The sequence below is a fragment of the Podarcis tiliguerta genome, assembly GCF_965153285.1.
Source record: "Podarcis tiliguerta genome assembly, chromosome: 6".
Lineage (NCBI taxonomy): Eukaryota > Metazoa > Chordata > Lepidosauria > Squamata > Lacertidae > Podarcis > Podarcis tiliguerta.
The window spans coordinates 21,546,565-21,571,034 of NC_139539.1; the positions used below are offsets into that span (position 1 = coordinate 21,546,565).

General features: G+C 45.8%; 1 protein-coding gene across 1 annotated transcript; it reads right to left on the reverse strand.

Annotated features, from left to right (window-relative positions):
- Nucleotides 1–1,360: 1,360 nt before the first annotated feature.
- On the reverse strand, nucleotides 1,361–18,902 carry SLC2A10 (solute carrier family 2 member 10). Its single transcript, XM_083446916.1, has 5 exons — nucleotides 18,516–18,902; nucleotides 7,516–8,889; nucleotides 4,545–4,667; nucleotides 2,580–2,715; nucleotides 1,361–1,735 (listed from the first exon to the last, which is right to left on the reverse strand). Exons 1-5 carry the CDS (start codon nucleotides 18,517–18,519, stop codon nucleotides 1,636–1,638), a joined length of 1,737 nt encoding a protein of 578 aa, XP_083303042.1. The 5' UTR covers nucleotides 18,520–18,902; the 3' UTR covers nucleotides 1,361–1,635.
- Between the last annotated feature and the right edge of the window lie 5,568 nt (nucleotides 18,903–24,470).

Below are 24,470 nucleotides of genomic sequence, written 5' to 3' on the forward strand. Positions count from 1 at the left end.
AAGGAAGATAAGAGAGATGTGGTGTGTTTGAAACTTGCTTTTTCACATGACTGGTATGTAACCTACTGTACAAGAGCTTTTTTATTTTTAATAAAAAAAGCTGGAAATCAGTTCCAGCACCTCTCAGGTGGGTACCATTGCCATTATAAGAGAACAAGGGAGGGGTTTGTGGTGAGTTGTGGCACCTCTTTTTCTAGAAGCCACGTCCACTTTTGTTTCTGGCCCCACCAAACACTTGCAGGCAGCCTCCGGAGAGTTGCCTACAAAGGAATGTGGAATGCGCTTATTCAGGTTGAACATTTTTACTTGTCCCTGCCTTAAAGAACCAGGCCTCTTTCTCAGACTTGGGTGGGGTGAGCAGCTATCAAGCACCTGCAGTTCAATGTAGTCTCAGTCAAGGGGCACTCTGTTCTGACCCTATTCAAGTGTTCAGATCCTGCAGTACTGCACCCATGAAGGGTTTCAGAGAACACACCTGGCTATATTTATTCATTTACTTTATTAATTGCTTCAGGATGTTTCGTGGGAAACAATTAGCTGGGGGGGGGGAGGGAATCAACACAACACTTAAACATGCTTTCTAGTCCAATGCAGAAAAAAAAATATCCACTTGAAAGGCTTGCTGGAAGAGGAAGGTCTTCAACAGGCTCTGCAAAGATGATAAAGACTGCGCTTGTCTCATAAGTGATGAGAGGAAGCTCCACAAAGAAGGTGCCCCACTGTGATAAAGGTCTGGTTCCAACATACTCTGGAATGAAATAGTGTTTGTAGGAAGCCCTTGCCCACAGAACACACACGTGTGTGTGTGTGTGTGTGTGTGTGTGTGTGTGTGTGTGTGTGTTTGTGTGTGTGTACACACATGGCTGGTATGCACAGCACCAACAACCCCCCCATGGCCAACTGAGTATGTGTGTACAAAGGACTCCCTCCACAAAGTCACAAACCCTGACTGACACCTGGACCTGCTTAATGGTCCTTCAGACTGATGCCAATCACATGTTTTGCAAGGAGGTGTTCCTGGAACACCTGCTGAATCAAGAAGGGAGGTTTCAGTGGGCATGTTCTTGGGTACAGAGTGCCTGACTAGGGCTTTGCCAATGAGGCTGAGTAGACATAAGCATGCTTCAACATCACTAACCTTACAAGGTCTTTGCAACAGCTCCCATCCAAATCATAATTTGTAAAGGCTGGAGAAAAATTGAAATTCTTTTTTCTTTCCTTCTTTTTTTTACAAAGAAGTCAAATTGGTGTTAATTTCTATCAAGGCTAAATACAGACCCACATATTTCAGTATAAATGGGTGGTGCATCAAGCTGTAAGATATTCAGTCATTCCACAGTGAGACACAGCAAGAGCCCTGTTATCCCAATTTATGCTTTATTTATCAGTGTTTTTAAAAAACTCTTTTCAAACTGCTGAGGGAACATCAGCTATGGTTCCTCCAGGATACCAGGGTATGAACATTTCTAGGTTCTATGCACAACAAAACACCTAAAACAGCAACCCTGTGCTGTCACCCAAATGAATCACAGAACTTTCAAGGAATGATCCAGGACCCTTGGCTTCGGGCAAGTCCTCATAACACTTCCAACAGTGTAGAAAGTTGCACAAGTGGCAACATGCCTGCCTTATCTCTCAGGAGGCACTAGGATGGTCCACTCTTTGGTAATGAGCACGCATTCGGATTTCTCCTCTGTTCCACAATTTTTGACCAAATGTGCCCCTTTGCAGGAACCTGCAAAACAACGAGAGAGATCAGTGAGGATGGTTCATGTGCGTATCCCCCAAATGTTCCCAGCAACATGATTTCAAAGAGTCTTACAATGTCTGTAAGAGCATAAGGGCCCAATGGCACATTTAGTTCAGCACTTGGTTTTCAAAATGCTCAACCAGATGACCACAAAGAGGACCTCACTGCAACAGGACTCTTCCCACTCATGGTGCCCAGCAAATGGTATCCAAACAGCCTCCATCAATGGAGGTAGAACACAGCCACCATGACTAGAAGCCACAACCACTGATAGCCTAGTCCTGTGTACATATGTCTAAACCAGTGTTGGCACCGACTGCTATTGTGGACCAAGCTGTGCAACAAGCAATCATCATCATCATCATCATTTTTAATCTGTATACCATCTTTCTATCTTACAATAGTCAAGACAGTTTACAAGCTGAAGAAACAAAAAATATAACAATCTAATGCAATACAAAAATGTGATCATAAAACATAACTTTAAAATAGGCAACCTACATCAAAAAGTAACATTCAACCATCATTAGAATAGTATTAAATAATAATAATAACAACATATAAAAGTTAAACGGAAATCAACTCAACAGTTACAATAAATAATTTCTAAACTATAATCAACAAAACAATGGCAAGCCACAGTACATAAAATAATACAATACAAATTGAGAAGCAGAGACAAGAGGGTGGGGCAAGACAGGTGGAAGGAGGCCTTGCCTGATGGAGTCTCTCCCCTCACAGTTCTTTCTCCAGGACCAGCTTCCTTATGAGGAATCCCAGGGCCAGGGGGTGGGGCAAGGCAGGTGGAAGGGGCCTCTTCAGCACTTACCGTTTCTTTGAGAACTGCTGGTCTATCTCTTCTAGAGTCTGTCCTTTGGTTTCAGGCACAAAAAGGTAAACAAACAGAACAGCCACTGCTCCCACCAGTCCATAGAGAAGGAACATCCATGATAAGCCTATGGCATCTGCAGGCAGTAGTAAAACACCATTAACATGTGGCAAGACAGAACTTTTGCTTGGACATAATGAAGGGCGGTATATTCTCAGAACAGTGGTGTGCATTACCTTATTAATATGCAGTTGGGCCAAGAAAAAGCACAGTGACATAGGCAGGAATTTGGTCCAGTAGGTAAATAATGTTCATCTTTCACAGCATTCAACGGGGATTGCCAGTGCAGTATCTGTGGGCACAATGGTGTTCCTACAGTGCCCATGAAATCTTTGAGCCCTCTTCCCATTCACTGCCCCCTTGGCTGTGAGGCGAAATGGAGGGTAGTTAATTTTAAAATTCCTTGAAAAGTACTTAAGAGTTGAAGCAGGGAGTTCAAAGACTGAAACTCTTTCCCACTTCCTCTTTCAGCTCTAAGTGCTTCTCAATACTCAGATTAATTCCACCAGATCCAACTTTTACCTACATATCTTGGAAAAGGGAACTGTATGTGTATGCTGTGCATTTTCTCTCTTACTGTCTCTTTGTGCAGGGAGCAATGGGGGAGACAAGTGACCTGGAGGGGTAGTGCCCACAGCATTTGATCATAAATCCCATGGGCCTACAAAGTTTGTCAACTCTTGGCATAGATGTTTTGGTCATTCAGAATTACAAGCTGCCTGTAACGTTAGACTGTCCCTGTCAGATAGGGGTACTGCCTGGCCACTCCCTGCCACCAAGGCCACTTAGGCCTCAAGCAACAATACTGGATCCAAAAGTACCCTCAAGCTATGCACCTGCTCCTTCAGGGGGAGTGTAGATGTTAGAATTCCTGCTCCATGATTGCAGTCATGGGATTGTTGTCTATCACATGACGGTATATGTTTTGACTCCACAGAGTGGGAAGTGACGGAGACAGGATGTTTGCGTTACTGTGTTCTGTGAAGTGGGACTATTGTCCTTTGTTTTTTCCTCTGATGCTACAGAGAGAGAGGGAGCCATGTTGCAATGCTCTGTGTGTGTTTATATGTAAATAAAGTAGATTAGCCAAAATGCTGAGTTGCTGAGGTCTGTTACGCATGATGCGCAAACTCTGCGGATCCCTAAGTGTGCCGGTGTCGGTTGGCATCAGTTGCTGTGATGTTCGGGCTGAAGAAAGCTTTTGAAGATCCCGAATGATTGACCAGGAGGGAGAGAACATGCCAGTCGGGCATGAGTCTCTGCCAGGGTCCTACTCGAGTGTAGGCTGAACTCCTGACAATAACATCATCCAGAGCAGGCCGCATCCCATCCACCTGGTTCAAAATTCAAGATGGGTTCTCTCCCTTCACAGCAGTTCAGCAGACAGACATTTGCCATTGTTACAGTGGAACCTTGGAACTCAATCATAATCCGTTCTGGAAGACCATTCAACTTCTGATACGTTTGCATTCCGAGGCACAGCTTCCAATTAGCCAACAGCTAGGTTTTTGTCCGAGGAATGTTCAAAAACTGGAGCACTTACTTCCAGGTTTTCGGCATTTGGGAGCCGAAACGTTTGAGAACGGAGTCATTCTAGTTCAGATGTATAATAATACAATTCCACCCTATGATTATAGTTTCTTTTATATTTAGCTTCCCTCCCTCCAAGGAGCATATGGTTCCTTCCCCCACTGTTCTTCCCAAGGTGAGCTACATGGCGGAGTAAGGATTGGAACCTGGGTCACCCACTATGGCCTAAGTTTAATATTCTAACCTGTCTAGTAATATATTCTGGAGAAACTGAGGATGGAGCAGGATACAAGCCTAACCACATACCTGCAATCAGCCCTGCTCTGAAGCAAATTGCTATGGAGAATATCAAACACAAGCAATGGCCATACATACCAATGAGGTCAAGGAATGTGAGACTGATCAGTAGATTGGCAGCCCAGTTGAAGCTGTTGCAGAAGGCAAAGGCTCTGCCTCGTATGTTGCAAGGGTAGATCTCACTGAGAACAAGCCACGTCACTGTGGCAGGAGAAAGGAAAGCAGAGGAACACGGTGAGGACGGAGGGAAACCAAAGAGAAAACGCCAAGCCATGGTTTTGTACAAATGTAGCAGAGAACCAACTTGGGAAAAGCCTTGGATGTAGATGGAAAGTTAGGATTTGCTGGGCTGGGCGACAAAGACACACAGAAGATTCAAACTAACCGGAATGAAGACAATGACTACGTTTAAATGTCACAAGAAACTGTGGTTAAAATTAATTTTGGTCTGAGTTTGGCTTGTTTCATATAAACCAGTTCACATTAACCATGGTTTGTCAGGTTCAGATGATACACTAAACTTGGCTAAGTGAAATCTTAAGTGAAAGCTTCTGACGTCTTCCTCACAGCTGTGCCTAAGGAGAAGGGACATCACATAAGGCCAAAGCTCACTGTGGTTCATTCTCAACATACTAAGCATTAACAAGAGACATAGTAGTTCCACAGAGTTTGAAAGAGGGACTGTTGCTTTTGGGACATATAGACAGTGCTTTTTTTCAAGGGGTACTCAAGGTTATGCAGTACTGGCACCTCTTTTTTGTTGTTGTTGAAAAGTGTGGCACTTCCTGTAACAACTTCATGGTGAGTACTGGGTACCTATTTTTCTAGGGGGGGAAGCACTGAGAAATCCATTTTTTAACGAGACAAAGAAAAGTCTGTATATACACCATACAAAGGAAGTCATAATTCTTCCAAACCACTTTCTGACCTTACTAGGTTTACTGAAGTTTCATATGTCTAAATCAAATTGGTCCACTATTAGGCAAGTTCGTGATCAGTGGGGAAAATAAACAAATCAGTCAGTTAAACAAATGTGGAATTGGAGGTCAAAGACCAATTCCAATCCAGTCTCTGGGTTGTATCTAGTTTTGCCCCTCGTGTCTTATATTGGGGCAGGCTACAAAAAAGCATATGGATTGCATAAGCTACATGTAGTAGTAGTAGTAGTAATTCCATTATTTGTACCTTGCCCATCTGACTGGGTTGCCCCAATGTAGTATATCTAGATCCAAATAATGAAAAACAACCGATCTCAACTTCCACCTTTCTTGAAATAACCCTTTTATAAACAGTGATAAATGAAGACCATGTCCATTTAGACCCACCTTTTCTAGGGCTGCTGAATGACCAACATGGGTACCAGTTTGTTGAGGTTATGGTGAATGTGCTTGGAGCAACCACACAAAATGTATTCAGGTCGCCTTGCGAGTTACAGCAGCCTACCACCACTGAAAACTGCCTAAAGCTTTACATGTGAACATGCGCGTTATAATTAACACGTCTGCCAAACTCTTGTATATGTATTTGGAAGGATTATTTCCAGGTGTTTGCCTAACCAGGTATGTAAATAAGTTTCTGCCAGAACTGCTACTTCCTGGAACGTCGTAGGTGGAAGGAAATATTTCAGAAACAAGGTGGAGAAGCCCTAGGTACCACAACCATTGTAGGAAACAAATGGCCCCATATATCAAATGTAGAGCCTGTATTCTGGATGCAGAAGATTCAGAGTTCAATCCCCAGCTGCTCCAGTTTGCCCAAGATCTTGTCTACTCCAAGTAAAGCAGGGAATGGCATCTGCCCAAGATCTTGGAGTAGACAATGCAGGCTAAATGGAACAATGGTCCAAGGGAGCGTCACATGTTCAAAAGGAGGAATGGACATCTCCAATGACCATAGAGAGGGCTGGATGTAAGTTCTACTATTCTCCGTGAGCCACTCCTAGTATTTCTCCCTCAAGAGTGCAGCAAGCTGCCAGGGGTGACATTTTTGTTTAAACTCCCTTTTCCCTCTTCCTTGACTGCTCTTCATCCTGGGAGTGAGAATGGGAGGACACCACTAAAATTACACACAGCGCGGCATTTGATTATATTAGTTTCCACCTACAGCAGTCTTGTCTTTAACCATTTGCCTGGTTGCCACTGGTAGCCAGGGATTTCACACAGGTGAGTGCAGCATGGAATTCCCTTTAAAGGAGCCACTGGGATTCATGAAACAGGGACTGAGCACTCTGCTTTGCCAGCCCAATCGACTTCTATACTAGCCAGAGAGGAACTTAAGCCACTTACTCCACAGCTAGCCAGGAAGCTGACTGAGCTGGCAAAGGAGAGACAAAGCTCTCCACTTCGCCAGCCCAACAGCCAATCAGATTGCAGAGTGCTCTATACCTGCTTCACCTGATCAGCTTCCATGAAGTGCCTCATGAACCAGCTCTAGCCATGTTTGGCATCTTTCAGCTTCACCTATGTGGGTAAATGAAGATGAGGAGTAAGGGTTAGAGTCAGCTTAGGTCAGGCTTCCTCAACCTCGGCCCTCCAGAGGTTTTGAGACTACAATTCCCATCATCCCTGACCACTGGTCCTGCTAGATAGGGATCATGGGAGTTGTAGGCCAAAAACACCTGAGGTTGAGGAAGCCTGGCTTAGGTGTTCATTCCCAGCCAAACATTCCCAGCTGGTGAATGTTTTTAAAAGCAGTGGAGGAAGAAGACCTAGTAAGATTACAGGAAATGGGCAATGGAGTGATGAGGGGAGCAGGGGAGAAGAAAGCAGAAGGAAGAAGGAAATGCTTCTAGCTTGCAATTTTTCTTTTACTAGTTTGCTGTTAACCCATAGGAGGGACCCCTCTTATGAGCAAATATCAGGAGGCAAGTAAAAGTCTCAGGGGGTGCTTAGTAACAAGACACTTTTATGGGATCCTTATGTTTTATTTTTACCATTTTGGTGCCCACAGCTGCTTGGTCAAGGCAGAAACACATTCACACACAGTCAGGTCCATGCAGACAGGTGGGCTGAATTAGGTAGGAATGTGAAAGCAGAGGAAATTCACTTACTTGGTCCAAATCCAATTGAGAATGCACTCACAAAAGCCATCAAACTTAGCAGTGTGATCCAGTTTAGAAGCAGGTGTTCCTTTGAAGGAGCATCACCCAAAGATGAGCTGGTTTCTTGTCCCTTTCCTTTATCGGACTGATTGAGAAAATGGGTCTGCCTGGTGTGTGGAGTGTTTGTCATGCTCTCTCCTTTTCTGCGGGTGGCAAGTGTCCTGGTCAAGCCTACAGGCCTCGTGATGGCTGAAGTCGATTCCATTTGCATTTCACTGCCACCTGATGCCAGGAGGGAGTAAGACACAGCTGGATGGGAGGACTTTCCAGGGAGATGAGCCGAGCTGAACGAAGTGGCGTTTGAACCTGGGAGCGTTTCACAGTCTTTGGCCATCTCTAATGAAACAGAGCAGCTGGTCAGGCCGATAGCAGTCACCGAAAAGGCCATCACTATGCAGCCAGCCATCAGCAGCACTCTTCTGCCAGCCTTATCTGCAAAAGCCATTGCAACAACAGTTGCAATGACCTTCATCACCCCCAGGCCGACAGAAGCCAGGACAGCAGAGGAATCACTCTGAAAGCCCACTGAGCGGAAGATGGTGGAAGCATAGCCAAGGATGTTGGGCTGCCCTGTGAACTGCTGAAAGAGCACCAACCCTAGGCCAACCAGAGTTCGGCTTCTCATGTTATCCTTGGAGCGGAAAAGGTCCACGAAAGAGTAACTCTTCTCCCTAGGGCCTGGTGGCAGCATGACGTCTTCATTCTTTTGCTGCTGAATGAGGCTTTTGCTAGTCTCGCTGTAGCAAACGTTTAACTTCACAGAGTTCTTTGGGAGGAACAGGATGCTGAGGAACTGAACGACTGCCGGGCCAATGGCCAAGCCAAACATGTACCGCCAGCCCTCGGCAGTGTCCGCAAAGACGTAATTCAGCGCATAGGAAAGTAAGATGCCCACGGTGATGCCAGCTTCGTAGAGGGAAACCAGCACCCCTCGCTGATGGGCAGCCACCATTTCCGAGACATATATGCAGCACGCCATAGAGGACAAAGAGATGGCGAAGCCTACCGTCACGCGTCCGCACACCAGCCAAACAAGCGACCCGGAGAGCGTAAGGATGAGACTGCCGCACAACAGAATGGCATTGCTGACCAATATTGCTTTGCGTCTTCCCTGGTGGTCAATGAAGATCCCGCCAACCAGAGAAGCCAAGAGAGCCCCAATGAGCAAGGAACTCACAAGGACTTCCCGTTCAAAACAGCTAAGATGGAGCTCCACTTGTAGCTGCAGCAAAGCCCCTGAGATAATTCCAAGTTCATAACCAAAAATCAGCCCACCAAGGAGTGAGACAGTTGAGGATAACAGGAGAACCAGCAGTGCATGTCCTGTAAAGAAAGAAGAGCACTCATGAGGTTTCAGGGTGTTTCTCATCCACCTTTACAGGAAATAGGAATCTCTCTCTGTGGGCATATAAAACAGAACTTTTAAGATCTGCATGTGCAAACAAATGTGCGGACCTGTTCCTTAAGCAAACAATATACTAAAGCCTAGCAATATATAGCTTCAGTCACTCTCTGCACAAACAAAATTAGTATCTCAAACGCTTTATGAGCGTGTGCCCTGTTCTTTTAGCAAACAAGATGCTATCTTCCTTAATAACTCAACAGAGTGATTGTTTAGTCACAGTCAGTCCATTGGAACTTGTAATCTGTAACTAGTAACATGCTTTGCTGACCCCTGGAAGGATATTTTTTCTGCTTTTAAAATTAGCACAGCACCAATAAAGCCACCACATTAAAAATGGAATATTGGTCCAATTGTTTTTCTAAAAGTAAACATAGGATTCCCAGGCATCAATCCACACCAGTCCCATTGTTTTCAATCAAGTGGTAGTAAACTTTATCTGGATTGGGACCAGCTAAGAAAATGAAACTGAATATTGAACTTCAACACACAGTAATTGTATTACCAGTTTAACACAAATCTAATTTGGTTAACTAATCCAGACAGAAGCATCCTTGCAGGTGCAGGAGGCAGGAATCTCTTAATAGGGAAAAATTCAGTACACATCAGAGGTAGCATAGGCAGATTTAGCTGTAAATCAGGAAGTCCAGATTCAAATATTTTCTCTGCCACTGATTGGTCTAAGCTGAGCTCTCTCCTTTCAGCCCATATATGAAATATGGACTTCCTCGCAGGGTTATTGTAGGAGTTGCATAGATTAACTTACACAAAGTGCTATGTAAATGCAATGGCATTATCTAAAGCACTACAGAAATGCTAAGCATTAGCATTCCTAAATATTATTAGCACCAACAAGCTTTTAAAATAATGAGACTACGGGTGTCACATATTAGGAACATCTTGTCTGAAAAGCCCCCGCCATACAGTGAACAGCCTTTGCCTCTTTCCTAAAAGCCTGAATTCATAAAATGAGTGACGTGTGGAAGCCACTTTGGGCTTGCTGTCTGTGGATTCTGCCTCCATGTAGCAAACTGTGGGTGTTCAGCATGAACTGGGCGAAAACCCTTAGAACACACAGCGAGACACACAATGGACAGCAGTGGACTCGTAATCTGGTGAACTGGGTTCGCGTCTCTGCTCCTCCACATGCAGCTGCTGGGTGACCTTGGGCCAGTCACATTTCTTTGAAGTCTCTCAGCCCCACTCACCTCACGGAGTGTTTGTTGTGGGGGAGGAAGGGAAAGGAGAATGTTAGCCGCTTTGAGACTCCTTAGGATAGTGATAAAGCGGGATATCAAATCCAAACTCTTCTTCTTCTTGAATATTTAACGTGGAGATGGCTGCCACAGGGAGACATTTTGAAGCCATCTCCGTGTGTGGCAAATGTTTCTGTCTCACCCAGATGACCCTCCGAGCCATGCAAGTCCCTCTCTTCTTCCCTGCCGCAAACTTGTACTTAAATGCTGGGAGACTATTTTTGCAAATGCAAAACCTTCTAGGTGACAGTGATGAAAGCCAGACCAGCCAGTCCTATTCCCCTGTAGGGTGTTTCAGTTCTGCTGCCTCACTTTCAGCTGTCAACTGCTTGCCAGCCAGGAGACTCCTACATATGTCTTTGTGGGTATGCGTTACTGTTACAGCTTTCAGTGCACAGAACAGCAAACATCTGTGTCACTTCCTCCTACCTGCTAGGAATTCTTTCAGGTAAACAAAATGACTGGTGCTTTGTCTAATATATTCTCCATGAAGCTGAAAACAGACCTCTGGGCACTTTGCCATGCTTACCCTCCTGCATCAACTTATCTCATTGCCACGCTTCATTCCAGCACACGATGTCAATTCTATGATCCCATATCTAATCCTGCCCAAATGCACAGGAGCCTCATTAATGACTAGTTTCATTAGGGACATTTCAAACCCTTTTCCGTGACAAAGACACAAGAGTCCTGCCCACCAAAGGCCTCTGTTTGGGGAAGGGCTGTAGCCAGCAGCATGCAGTGGTTTTATTTTTGTATGGGAACAGTCAGGGAGCATTGCTTGCGAGGGCAGTGGGGATGGAGGGCTGATATTGTGAGCATGAGCATCATGCCTCCCTCCCTAAGCTGGGCAGAAGCTTCCTGGTCTTTGGGAAAGAGGTGCCAGGCGTCTGAAATGATAATGGAGCTGAAATATACTCAGAGTTGAGAGTGGATTTCATGCTCTTTATTTAGCTCATAGTGGTGAGGAGGAATGGAATTTCCCTCAGAATGTCTGCTTTATATACATTATTTACACAAAGGGCCCCATGTGATTGGCTAATTCCGGGATTCACCTGTAGGCCAATCTGGTTGCGGATTCACTTCCACCTGGAGCTGGATTGGGTGGCTCCTGTGGACCAATCAGACAGCTGCATTCTGAATCCTACTGTTCTAGGACCAATCAGACTGCTGCATTCTGAATCCTATTGTTCTAGGACCAATCAGACTGCTGCCTTTTGGATCCTATTCAACTCAGTACATAAAAGGAGCCCTCCTGCCTCTTTCCCAAAGCCAGGCAGGCTTGGGGAAGGTGGCAGGAGGGTTCTTGGTTGGAGCATCACACCTCCCTCCCTAAGCCAGGCAGAAGCTTCCCAAGATTTGGGAAGGAGGTACCAGGTCTTATTACTTTAATACTCTTTTTTAATATATATAAAAAATAGTTTTTATTGAGAATTTCAACATAACAAATTATCAAAACATATCATCTTCTTTTCATTCCCCCCCCATTTTCCCCTCCCCCCTCCCCAAAAAGGAACCCTCCCTCCCCCCCCCCGAGACCTTCCCTCAGTTCCTCTCTCTGATTTTTCAACACATATTATTCTCTGCATATTATCAAATTGTCAAGATCCTTAAATCATCTGTCTATTATGTTAACAATCAATAAATTTGTGTATGTTTATTCAAAACCTTATTACTTTAACACTCTTAATTTATCAGGAACATTTAGGGGACTAGCCTAGTCCCACTAGTCCACTAGCCACACGCCACTGGCATACAGAAGGTCCCAGGTGGAGCTGGCAAAGACTCCCAGAGAGCTGCTGGCAGCACGGTCTTATGACAGCATGCAGAATGCACCCATATACCACACCATATATAGCAGCAGCAGCTTATGTCAAGGTGGAGTACACTGCCAACTGTTACATGCACCATTAAAAGAGATTATTACTGCACCATCACTACAATGGCTGAAGCACTCTTGGCACATTGCTCCAACCAAGTAATTGCCAGCGGCATGTGGACCGCTGTGCACTTTTGAGACAGCAGGTATGCAGTACCTGGTGCCAGCTCTTTTGTTTGTTGAGCTACTACTATTGAGCAAGATCCAACAGTGTCAGTCTGCTGGTGTCCTCTAACCCTGTGGAGCATATTTGGGGCATTCAGGAGAATGCAGAACGAAGGGTGAGTCACCAGATATTGCCTCACTCTCCTATTCCATGGTAGGATTCCATTCTTCAGCAGATGCACACTATCAGATACCACTCTTTGAAAGAAGCTACAATGTCAGGTAGAATCTGCGAAACAAAGCTTTCCTCTTTTTTTTGCACAACACTTAAAAGTTACATTGTATACCTATTTGCTGATAAGTTTGTCCCATGGAACCCAGAAGGGCTCTGGTACACTAAATTGCAGGCTTACTCTCTGACGGAATGGGTCTGGGTGTTCTGAAGGAACCAGGGGTCTCCTAGATCAGGGGTCAGCAAACTTTTTCAACAGGGGGCCAGTCCACTGTCCCTCAGAACTTGTGGGGGGCCGGACTATATTTTGAAGGGGGGAAATGGAACGAATTCCTATGCCCCACAAATAACCCAGAGATGCATTTTAAATAAAAGTACACATTCTACTCATGTAAAAACACGCTGATTCCCAGACCGTCTGTGGGCCAGATTTAGAAGGCGATTGGGCCGGATCTGCCCCCGGGCCTTAGTTTGCCTACCCATGTCCTAGATTCATCTTTGTCACTTGAGATACAGGTAGTCTTAGTGGCTAGGACTGCCTTTTACCAGCTTCAGTTGGAAAGACAGCTATAGTCATTCCTGGGCCGAGATAGCTTGGCCACTGTGATCTTGGCATTGGTAATCTCAAACCTGGATTACTGCAACACACTCCACGTTGGGCTTCTCTTGGGCTTAACCTGCAAGCTGAAGCTGTTGTGGGATGCTGCAGCTAGACTGCTGCCTGGAATACCCTGTGGACATCATAGAATATCTCTGCTAAAAGAGCTGCACAGGCTGCCAATATGTTACTGGGGCAGTTCAAGGTTTTAGTGCATTTAGTATTTAAAGACCTAAACAATTTAGGACTAGCCCAGGATATCTAAGGGACTGCCTTATCCTGTACAGTAACTCACTCTTCAGAAGAGGCATTGCTGAGAATATCATATGCCACATAGCAGGTGCACTAGAAACTGAGTTTTTAGTGTTGCAGTTCCAGCCCTCTGGAGTTAATCACCTGGTGAAATCAGACAGGTGCCCAGCGTGATGGTGTTTAGGTGTCTATTGAAGACATATTTGTTTAGGAAGGCTTTCCCTGACGTGTAACTCTGTCATTCATTTGATGAAATTGCTTTATTGGTTTCAGAGTGTTTGTGGATGGTTTTATTGTTTCAGAGCTTGTTTGAGTAACTTTACAGCCCGTAGAGCTTGTGTTTCACTCTGTGTTCACCCTTTCAATGGCTTTAGGCTGTGAAGTTGTTGTTTTTTATCTCTTTAAGAACAATAATACCCTTTGTCTTCAATATGCTGTCCAAAGGAGTGCCAATATCTTGGAAATAATATTGAAAACATTTCTCATGGTGGAACGATATTTACAGTCTTGAATACATTTGGCACAGTCTGTTATCTCATGTTATTATGTTGTTGTTAAATAAGTAGATTTGCATTTATGAAGCTATTTTTAGTGCCTTACCTCTATTGGTTATTCCCCTCCTGACATAATGCTGCAAAAATTCTGCCATCTGTACAGCTGCCTATGCTGCTGCAAACATTTCTTGTCTATAGGTAGCCAATTAGAAGCAATATTTATTCAGGGAGAGTAAAAGAGCTTTGCAGAAAACTGGGACGGTTCATTAGTTCCTACCTGCAAACTGTATTAGGCACATACGGTGCTGCTGAGAATGCCATGACTGATTCAGTTAGATCCTCCTCTAATTCCCATTGCTTTCCTGGCTGCTACTGTTTGGTGAGCTTTGATTAACATGCAGCCTGTTACTCACAAATCAGTCACTGTCTTACGAGGAAAGTGGGAGAAAGAGAGATTGGGAAAGCTATAGTGATGATCCCCATGAAGTCTGTGGCAGGAGTCCATAAAAATGTGAGGATCAAACCAAAGTCCTATCCAGGGGCCAGGCAGATGTCTATGGGGAGGCCCACAAACAGTGGCAGACTTTGGCCTTTAAAATTTCAGTGGTGCCCCGTGTGATGCCAAAATCCGGCACCCCCTGCCTCTCGCCTTCTGTTGTTCATCATTGTTGCAGCGCCCCCTACAACATCCTCTTGACTCAGCGCCCGGTGCTGGTGCCAGGAGCGAGCCAGCAGCAAATCACATGGAGCAGGTGAAATTAATTCTTCCTTAGAAAAACAGGATCGGCTCAGGAGTGTCAGGCCAAATGAATGCAGCAACTCTTCAGTAGGTCTTGCCCCTATGAGGCAGTTGTGGAGATTGAGGGTCCCCACTTTCCCATGTCTCATAGAATCATAGAATAGAATCATAGAATCATAGAGTTGGAAGAGACCACAAGGGTCATCGAGTCCAACCCCCTGCCAAGCAGGAAACACCATCAGAACACTCCTGACATATGGTTGTCAAGCCTCTGCTTAAAGACCTCCAAAGAAGGAGACTCCACCACACTCCTTGGCAGCAAATTCCACTGTCGAACACCTCTTACTGTCAGGAAGTTCTTCCTAATGTTTAGGTGGAATCTTCTTTCTTGTAGTTTGGATCCATTGCTCCGTGTCCGCTTCTCTGGAGCAGCAGAAAACAGCCTTTCTCCCTCCTCTATGTGACATCCTTTTATATATTTGAACATGGCTATCATATCACCCCTTAACCTCCTCTTCTCCAGGCTAAACATGCCCAGCTCCCTTAGCCGTTCCTCATAAGGCATCGTTTCCAGGCCTTTGACCATTTTGGTTGCCCTCCTCTGGACACGTTCCAGTTTGTCAATGTCCTTCTTGAACTGTGGTGCCCAGAACTGGACACAGTACTCCAGGTGAGGTCTGACCAGAGCAGAATACAGTGGCACTATAACTTCCCTTGATCTAGACGCTATACTCCTATTGATGCAGCCCAGAATTGCTCTCCCAGGTCGTTCCTAAGCAATCTGAGACTGTGTCTGCCTTTGCTCCTCCCACTTCATGTCTCTTCTGGTTCTGGGAGATTGGGGGCGGGGAGAAGCTTGTTGCAGCAAAAGGCTGAGATACTTCTGCTTCTTCACCAACCTAACTCCTCCCTGCCTCTTGGTTTCCCTCCTCTCTTGCTTCTGCTTCTGGACTTCCCTTTGTCACAGACTTTTCCTGCTCACTGAGCCTTGTTACTTCTTCAGCTTCTGACCCCCCCCCCCACCTCCTCTTCCCAGTCTTCTCCCTTTAACCACACACTGTTGTCACACCACCAACCCCCTGGCTCTGAGAATTCTTTCCTTGGTGGTTCCCCAGCTGGTTCCATGGCAGTGGGCAAACCAGCTGTGCTCCCCTAAAGCTGCCTCTGTTGGCCTTGCTTTCTCTGGACTATAAACAGGCACATGCTTGTTTCAGAAGTTTCTATCTATTTTGACATTTCAGAGTTGTTCTAAGGTGTTGTTGTTGTTTAGTCATTTAGTCGTGTCCAACTCTTCGTGACCCCATGGAGCACGCCAGGCACTCCTGTCTTCCACTGCCTCCTGCAGTTTGGTCAAACGCATGCTGGTAGCTTCGAGAACACTATCCAACCATTTTGTCCTCTGTCGTCCCCTTCTCCTTGTGCCCTCAATCTTTCCCAGCATCAGGGTCTTTCCCATGGGACTCTGTTCTAATGTAGTGATGGCCAAACTCAGCCCTCCAGCTGTTTTGGGACTACAATTCCCATCATCCCTGACCACTGGTCCTGTTAGCTAGGGCTGATAGGAGTTGTAGTCCAAAAACAGCTGGAGGGCCGAGTTTGGCCATCACTGTTCTAAGGACTACAGTGGTACCTTGGGTTACAAACAATTTGGGTTACAAACGATTCAGGTTACAGACTCCGCTAACCCGGAAGTAGTACCTCGGGTTAAGAACTTTACCTCAAGATGAGAACAGAAATTGTGCTGCAGCGGTGCAGGAGCAGTGGGAGGCCCCATTAGCTAAAGTGGTACCTCAGGTTATGAACAGTTTCAGGTTACGAACGGACGTCCGGAACGAATTAAGTTCTTAACCAGAGGCACCACTGTACTGAGATTTACAGCCAACCTACCCATAAAACTTGGAGTGAGTGGCAGGTAGAACCCTCTCTCTCTCTGCATGCACACACAGCAGAACAGAATAAAATGTTCAGAATAAAATCTCCACACAATTTCTTGATTTAGCTCTAATCTCCTAAAACCAACCCCAATATTGCAATCCTTCTGAAAGGATGTAACCCTATGCACAATCCTATTCCTAAAGTATGGCAGAACAAACCAAACTCCCTTTGTGCTGGACCTGGGGTGTGTGTGGATTGGGCAGAAGTACACCCGTCCAACAGCTCTACTGACCTGTGTTAGTTTTCCACATCACTGCTAGCAAACAGCTCCTCCTCCTGCTTACGGAATGTGTGAGTGGGTGGATGTGCTGCATAAGGCAGGATCCTTATTGCTGGCAGACAGCAAAAAGTCTTGGAAGAGCTGTCTTGGGTTTCATTGTCCCTGTAACAGTATCGGGGGTCCAGGTAGGTGCAGTGATCTGCCTCCCCAGACCTGGCCACCAGCAGCTCCCGAAGTCCCACTGAATTTTGTGAGCCTTACTTCTGAATAAACATGTTTAGGATTGCCCCGTAAGTTGGGAATGAAGTATGTAACATGCTTTGAATATTTCCTCTCCCCACTCGCCCTGAAAACAGGTGTGGATGCAGCTGGGTTTTGTTTTGGGTTTTTCCCCACTTCAAATGCAGAATGCTGCCCTGAACATGCACACCCATCTCTCTCTACCTTTCCAGTCTTCCAGAAAGATATTGCATGCTATTTTGAATTTTCCTCCCGCTATAAAAAGTAGTCATGGAGAGGGGATTCAAACTGATGTACCAACTTGAAATAAAGAATGGCACCATCACTGCATGCACCAAAATTCATTCTGGAGTTCCAGGGAGTTGTTGGCATCCGTCTGTCTCAACAGGCAATGGAGTGCACCTCCAGGAGTCAAACCGCTGTGTTAGCAGCACCAAAGTGGACTCCCCATAGTAAGTCATTGGCTGCCCAGATGACAGGACCACCCTCCCCCCACCTTTGCTGATGTGCTCCAAAGGAAAGCAGAGCAATACAGTGGTACCTCAGGTTACATATGCTTCAGGTTACATACGCTTCAGGTAACAGACTCTGCTAACCCAGAAATAGTGCTTCAGGTTAAGAACTTTGCTTCAGGATGAGAACAGAAATCGTGCAGCAGCGGTGTGGCGGCAGTGGGAGGCCCCATTAGCTAAAGTGGTGCTTCAGGTTAAGAAAAGTTTCAGGTTATGAACGGACCTCCGGAACGAATTAAGTACTTAACGCGAGGTACCATTGTACAGTTTGACGCCAACTTGGCTGCAGGATTTGCCAGGAGGAGGCAGGCAAGGCGCTATCCAACCTTTTTAGGGATTCCATTGCTAAACAAACATGCAGACTGAATGCTAAGTACAACAGAGGCCTCAATTTGCTTGGGCAAGTATCAGAGAGTTGTTTAATTCTGCAAAGAATGTACCATTCAATTGGCTTTCTCCTGCTTGTTCATATTTACTTGGAAGTAAGGCCCATGACCTTCAGCAGGACAATTTTTCAAGTAAAAATGTTCAGGACCTGCATGCTTACTCAGAAGTAAGTTCTTCTGAATTTAACAGGGCACACTCCCAAATAAATATACATAGGTTGAACAGCTCTACTTACTCTGAAAAGCCATGACTTTCAAAGCAAAGGACTACAGCCTAACTAGGAAAACTACGTCTCCTTTTTCTCTGAGCTGTGGAATTCTTGGTTACTTTTTAGCCCCTTTCACCCCTAAACCTGAAAGTCGAGGGAGGAGCACCGTTATTATTATTTTTTAATCCTCTGCTAAGAGCATCTTTCTTTAAAGCGTTCTTGCAAACCCACATACGCATTATTGTATAGAAAGTCTTAATCCACCACAGGGGTGGAGTCTGGAGAAGATAGGACGGAAAATAAGAAGATGCTTAAGGGAGGCAGCTAACTGCTAGGCCTGTTATATATCTATATTAAATTAAGCAGTCGAGTGGGAAAAGTTTGCTGTGTTTTTCCACTCCTCCATCCACGAAGCAAGCCAGGAAAAAACCAAAACAGTCTCCTTTGCCCTCCACTCTGTGTCCCCTAGCAGGGAGGATCTTGCACTTACCCATGGCGATGGAGGAGAGTTCAGCTCGAAAGTTTGCTTCCCGGCCTGACCAAGCAGGCGAAAAAGAAATCCCGGAGCGAAGCCCGGAGACGCGCAGCAGTTTAGCGCTCGGCTGCCGTCGGTCGCAGCCTGGAAAAGAGGCGCATTCCGCGTTCCGGCGCCAGAGGCTCCTCCGCCGGCGAGGCGGCTCCGTCGCGCTTGCAAGGAGTCGCCGGATCGGGAGCTCGCGGCTCGGACGCCGGGGCAGCGACGGAAATGCCGCGCGCAGAAATACCGCAGCTCCGAGAAGAGGATCGGACCATCGGGGCTGAAGAAGCTGAAGTTCCCCTACGGGGTCTCCGGGACTCCGAAGTTTTTTTGCCTTCTTCTTCTCCCTAGTGGACGGGGCCGAACAGCGCCACGTTGCTCCAGCCCTGCCCACTGCAGCCGGGAGGGGGAACCTCTCGAGCAAACGGGGGTTTGTCCTGCGAGTGGCGAGGCTGGCGAGCAGCTCGTCGGGGAAGGAAGAGCCCTCTCTGCCCTGTTGCTCCAAGGTCCGCCTGCAAAGGGAAACTGCGAAGCTCGGCTTCTCCTTTTGCCAGCTTCGTCCTCTCCCACTCTCAGGGCTCTTTCACGCCTAAGGAGTGTTGCATACACGTGTGAATGGGGCAAACGCGTGTCGGGTTTTCAGAGAAAGCCGATCCTTGCAGGAGTGGGAAATGCCACTGGGGCTTATGATGTTGCCTTACAGCACTGGGGGAACCAGCTGGGGAAGAAAAAGGTCAGGGCAGAGGAAGTGGTGGTGAGACAAGGGAGAAAAGTGAGAGGAGGTGTCGGAAACTGAAGAGGTAACAGGGCTTAGTGGGGGGGGGGATCTGTGAGGCAGAGATGAGTCTGGCTGGTGAAGACTCATTGATGTCTCCCCGTCCTACTGCAACAAGCTTCTCTCCCCCTGGCACTCCCATAACCAGAAGAGGCATGCAAAGGGCAGAGTAGAGGTTGACTTCATGCAGGCAGAGTCTCAGGTTGCTTGGAAAAAGCCCTGGAAAGGAGGGGACTTAAGATAGCTGTGGGGAGTTGGGGACTTTTCAGCCTCTGCAGCTGATTCATGGTGCAAGACCTACTGAAGAAGAATTGCTGTGCTCATTAGGCCTGACCCCCCACCAAGACTGTGCAGATTGTGTTCTTGCTAATAAAGAGTTAGCTACAACTTGAATGGTGTGATTTATTGCCAGCTCACTCCTGGCAACAGGCCTGTTGCGATTGGTGCTGTCTACTCTCTACACTGGCCAGAAGCAGTTATCCAGGATTTCTGGACTGAACCTGAGACCTTCCACATGCCAAAACCACGTGCTCTTCCCACTGAACCAGACAGCCCTCCATTGTGGATCATGGAAATCGTGCCTGTACCTACACAGCTGACTGGTTCGTGGATATGTTTATTTGCACAAGCATTAAGTTGCTTGGTCAGGTGTGTGGGGGAACATACCTTGTGAACCAGCCCTTAGTTTTGGTTAGTAAAGAAGATTTCTGAGCATGGAGAAGAAGATCATTTCCCCCTTGGGGCAAAATGCAAAACCTGTTAGGTAACACAGAAAATAAAATCCATCACATCAGCACACAAGTAAGCAATTGTTGCAAGTCACTGTCCATTAAATCGAGTCAAGTGATGTGACACTATTGCAACAACTGGATTAAATGTATTAAAGAGAAGCAAACAAGCATTGTGGTTTTGCACTGTTCTTTTGCCAACCTTGCTGTAAGGCAAAGCAAAACAGTGATACCATTGGCGGCGGATTTGGAGCACCACCAACAGCAGCAAATGGACATGTTTCAATCAGTGCATCTTAAAGTTCTTGTTTCACTTTTTATGGCTGGGGTGTACAGTGGTACCTCAGGTTAAGTACTTAATTCATTCCGGAGGTCCGTACTTAGCCTGAAACTGTTCTTAACCTGAAGCACCACTTTAGCTAATGGGGCCTCCTGCTGCTGCCGTGCCACCGGAGCACGATTTCTGTTCTCATCCTGAAACAAAGTTCTTAACCTGAAGCACTATTTCTGGGTTAGCGGAGTCTGTAACCTGAAGCGTATGTAACCTGAATGTATGTAACCCGAGGTACCACTGTACTTTGTATTGTCCAACTCAGGCACCAATATGTATTAAGCCAGCCCTTGAGATGTGAAGGCCTGGCAAGGGACCTGAAAAACTGGAAACAAAACCCAGAAGCTTTTTCCATATTTCTATTTCACCCGCCCCACTTCAGACTTCAGAAGCAAATTGGGGGGAAATGGGGGTTGGGAAATGGGGTTGTCCCCGTTTTATTGCCCACCCCCCTGCCCTCCACATCTTGAGGCAGCCCTCTTAAAACAACAAACTACTTCTTCTGCAAATGGTCCTATTATTGCATCTTCCTTGCGTATTTTTTAAAAATCTGAACTGCAGTCTGCCATGGCTCAACGGACAGCAGCAAATAAAAGCTCAAAAATCTGGCACAACAACATCAAAAAATGGAAGGCCCATAGCTCCATGGCAGAGCATCTGCTTTGCATGCAGAAGGTCCTGGGGTAAATTATTGGCATTTCTAAGTAAGGTTGGTGGGACGTGGGTGGTGCTGTGGGTTAAACCACAGAGCCTAGGACTTGCTGATCAGAAGGTCGTTGGTTCGAATCCCCACGATGGGGTGAGCTCCCGTTGCTCAGTCCCAGCTCCTGCCCACCTAGCAGTTCGAAAGCATGTCAAAGTGCAAGTAGATAAATAGATACCACTCTGGCAGGAAGGTAAACGGTGTTTCCGTGTGGCGTTTCTGTGCGCTGCTCTGGTTCTCCAGAAGCGGCTTAGTCATGCTGGCCACATGACCCGGAAGCTGTACGCCGGCTCCCTTGGCCAATAAAGCAAGATGAGCGCCGCAACCCCATACTCGGTCACAACTGGACCTAATGGTCAGGGGTCCCTTTACCTTTACTAAGTAAGGTTGGGAAAGACTCCCTGTCTGAAATTGTGGAGAGCTACTGCCAGTCATTGTAGATGCGGGTGGCGCTGTGGTCTAAACCACTGAGGCTCTTGGGCTTGCCAATCGGAAGGTTGGCAGTTCAAATCCCTATGATGGGGTGAGCTCCCATTGCTCTGTCCCAGCTCCTGCCAACCTAGCTGTTTGAAAGCACGCCAGTGCAAGTAGATAAATAGGTACCACTGCGGTGGGAAGGTAAACGGTGTTTCCGTGCGCTCTGGTTTCCGTCACGGTGTTCCGTTGTGCCAGAAGCGGCTTAGTCCATAGCTGTCAACGTTTCCCTTTTCTTGCGGGGAATCCTATTTGGAATAAGGGAATTTTCCTTAAAAAATGTTGGCAGCTATGGTTTAGTCATGCTGGCCACATGACCCGGAAAGCTATCTGTGGACAAATGCCGGCTCTCTCAGCCTGAAAGCAAGATGAGCACCACAACCCCATAGTAGCATTTGACTGGACTTACTTAACCGTCCAGGGTTCCTTTACCTTTTTACCTTAGATAGACCAATGGTGTGACCCTGTTTAAGGCAACTTCCTAGGTTCCTCTTAGCTATGAGTGGCACACAGGATGTTGAGGGGGGGAAAGAGGTCTGCACTCATGCATCCTTAAATAGTTGTGTGGCAAAGGGTGTATTAGCCAGCATGACGGAAACAGCTGAAATTCCCTCTTCTACATCTTCTGTTACAGATGTAGCAGCCCTGCCCCCTCTTTTTCCCCTGGCCACCAGAATTGTGTGAGTGACAGTAGCGTAGTGGTACTGCATCTGTCTTGAATGCAAAAGGCCAGAGGTTCAGTCCTAGGCATCTCCAGGTACGGCTGGGGACCCTGGAGTTGCTGCCAAAATTTTCATTTGAGTAATATTCTTAAAAAATAAATAGAGAGAGAGAGCTGTGCTCCGTTTCTCCTGCCGCTTCGCTGAAGGGGCGCTGCGCAGAGAGAAAGCTGCGCAGCACCCCTTCAGCGAAGCGGGAGGAGAAATGGAGCCCCTTCCATTTCTCCTCCCGCTTTGCTGGAGAGGTGCTGAGAAGAGAGGGAGAGAACATTTTTTTTTCTTGTTCTCCTCCTCTAAAACTAGGTGCGTCTTATGGTTGGGTGCGTCTTATAGAGCAAAAAATATGGTAAATCTGAAGCTCTCCTGTGTACAGAAATTGCTGCCCGCCAACTCCTATCATCTCTAATCATTGGCCATGCTGGCAGGGGCTGTTGGGAGTTGGAGTCCAACAAAATCTAGAGGGCCAAAAGTTCCCCATCTGTGAACTAGGGCAAACCTCAACTTGTTTCCGGAGAGTTCTCTCTCTCTCTCTCTCTCTCTCTCTCTCTTCAAAAGTTTTGTCCTCCTTCACATTCTGTATCTACATAGGAAGTAGATGTGGTTACTTATGCTCTATAATAACAATATCAATAACAATAACAATTTATTTGTAATCTGAAAATATGTAGCTGTTTATAAAGAGCAATTATGTATTAGGCCTTGCAGGAACTCCCTTTGCAACATTGTGCAACCTTTCTATATACATATATCCTGTATCGACTGTTTTAAACTGATGTTGCTAATTTGTATACTGTAAAATGGGCCAGGGACCTGTGCCTCTCCAAATTTTGCTAGACTCCCAACTCCCATCATCCCCCATGTTGGCTGGGGCTGATGGATGTCGGAAACCAGCAAAAAATCTGGGGTGGGGTACCACAGACTCCTCAACCCTGTCACAGATGTAATGTTTGATAACATTTCAGTGAACTGTTCTGAAAAAAATCCTTATGGCTCTTTCTTTCTGCTTGTGTCAAAACAAATTGTTTTTCTCCTGCCCCATAGGACACTATCTATCTTAAGGGATTAACGAGATTTGGATTTCCCTTGTAATGGTTTTTGTATGCTGTTTGCTATCTATAGTGATTACTGAGGAAGCACACACAAATCCACGGAAAGGTGAATAAACAAATGGGAGATGAAACAGATATATATAGATAGATAGATACATATACACAGAAGATTGGCAAAATAATTCTACCTCCTCTGTAGTTTCCAGGCCTGTTTTTCAAGTGTGTTTGGAATCAAAGTATTAGTCTGATAATGATGTACAAACATCCAATTATGTATTTGAAATATTAGCTCTCATATCTCCAAGAAAGGAGCCCTTGAAGCTTGTTTGGCTGTTTCTGTTTTCCTTGTTCAAACAAATGCACATTTCTTCCCATTTTCTGATGTTTAGAGTCCGGGGCGGGGGGGAGCTTATCTTATGGTTTTTAAACACCTGAAGTTGATGGTAAGAATAATTATATTTTCATTGAGCATATTTGGAAATATGATTGAAATCTCTCTCTTTTGATCTGAAATGTGGGCATCAAGGGCTCCTTTTGTTCTCTCTCAAAATCATATTATCCAAAATATATTTGAAAGTGTTAGAAGCTATCCAGATGTTTTGCAAAATGAAGATTAGCTTCCCATTCAACTCCTCTAGTTTCAATTTCAAAAGAACCATTTAATATCGTTTTTTTGCATCCTGAGTATATTTAGAGAGGGACAGCCATCTTCTGAATGGTCTAAAATGACCTCATACATTAAGGGTGGCCAATAAGATTGAAGGGAGTGGTTTTTCAAAGGGATTTAGAAATGGGACTGGAAGGGTTTGGTAACCATAGCAACTGCTTCAGTGATGTTAATCATTATGCTAATGGTGATTGGCATTTAGGGGTTTGACCGTAGGTTCTGTGCACTTTCCAGTAGCTTTAATTGCTGAAGGGCAGAAAATGATAGTTTGATTCTATGAAGATGACACCAAAGAATCTTAAAATAATTTGAAGGAATTTGCAAAAGAAATCAGGAAATGCAAATTATGCATGGTCTTTGTTCAGAGATGCTAGGAGTTTTAGTTCAGCAATATCTGGAGGGTCAAAGTTTCTTCACATGTGGGTTAAATGATACAACTCTAGGTGTATTTGCAGACCAGCATCCCTCAACCTGGTGCTTTC

Excerpts from the sequence above, each read along its gene's own strand:
- SLC2A10 (XM_083446916.1), bottom strand. Across the intron at positions 4,668-7,515 it reads CTCAATTGGATTTGGACCAA|TGACGTGGCTTGTTCTCAGT; the intron begins GTAAGTGAATTT and ends CTCCTGCCACAG. Across the intron at positions 2,716-4,544 it reads CACATTCCTTGACCTCATTG|ATGCCATAGGCTTATCATGG; the intron begins GTATGTATGGCC and ends TACTGCCTGCAG.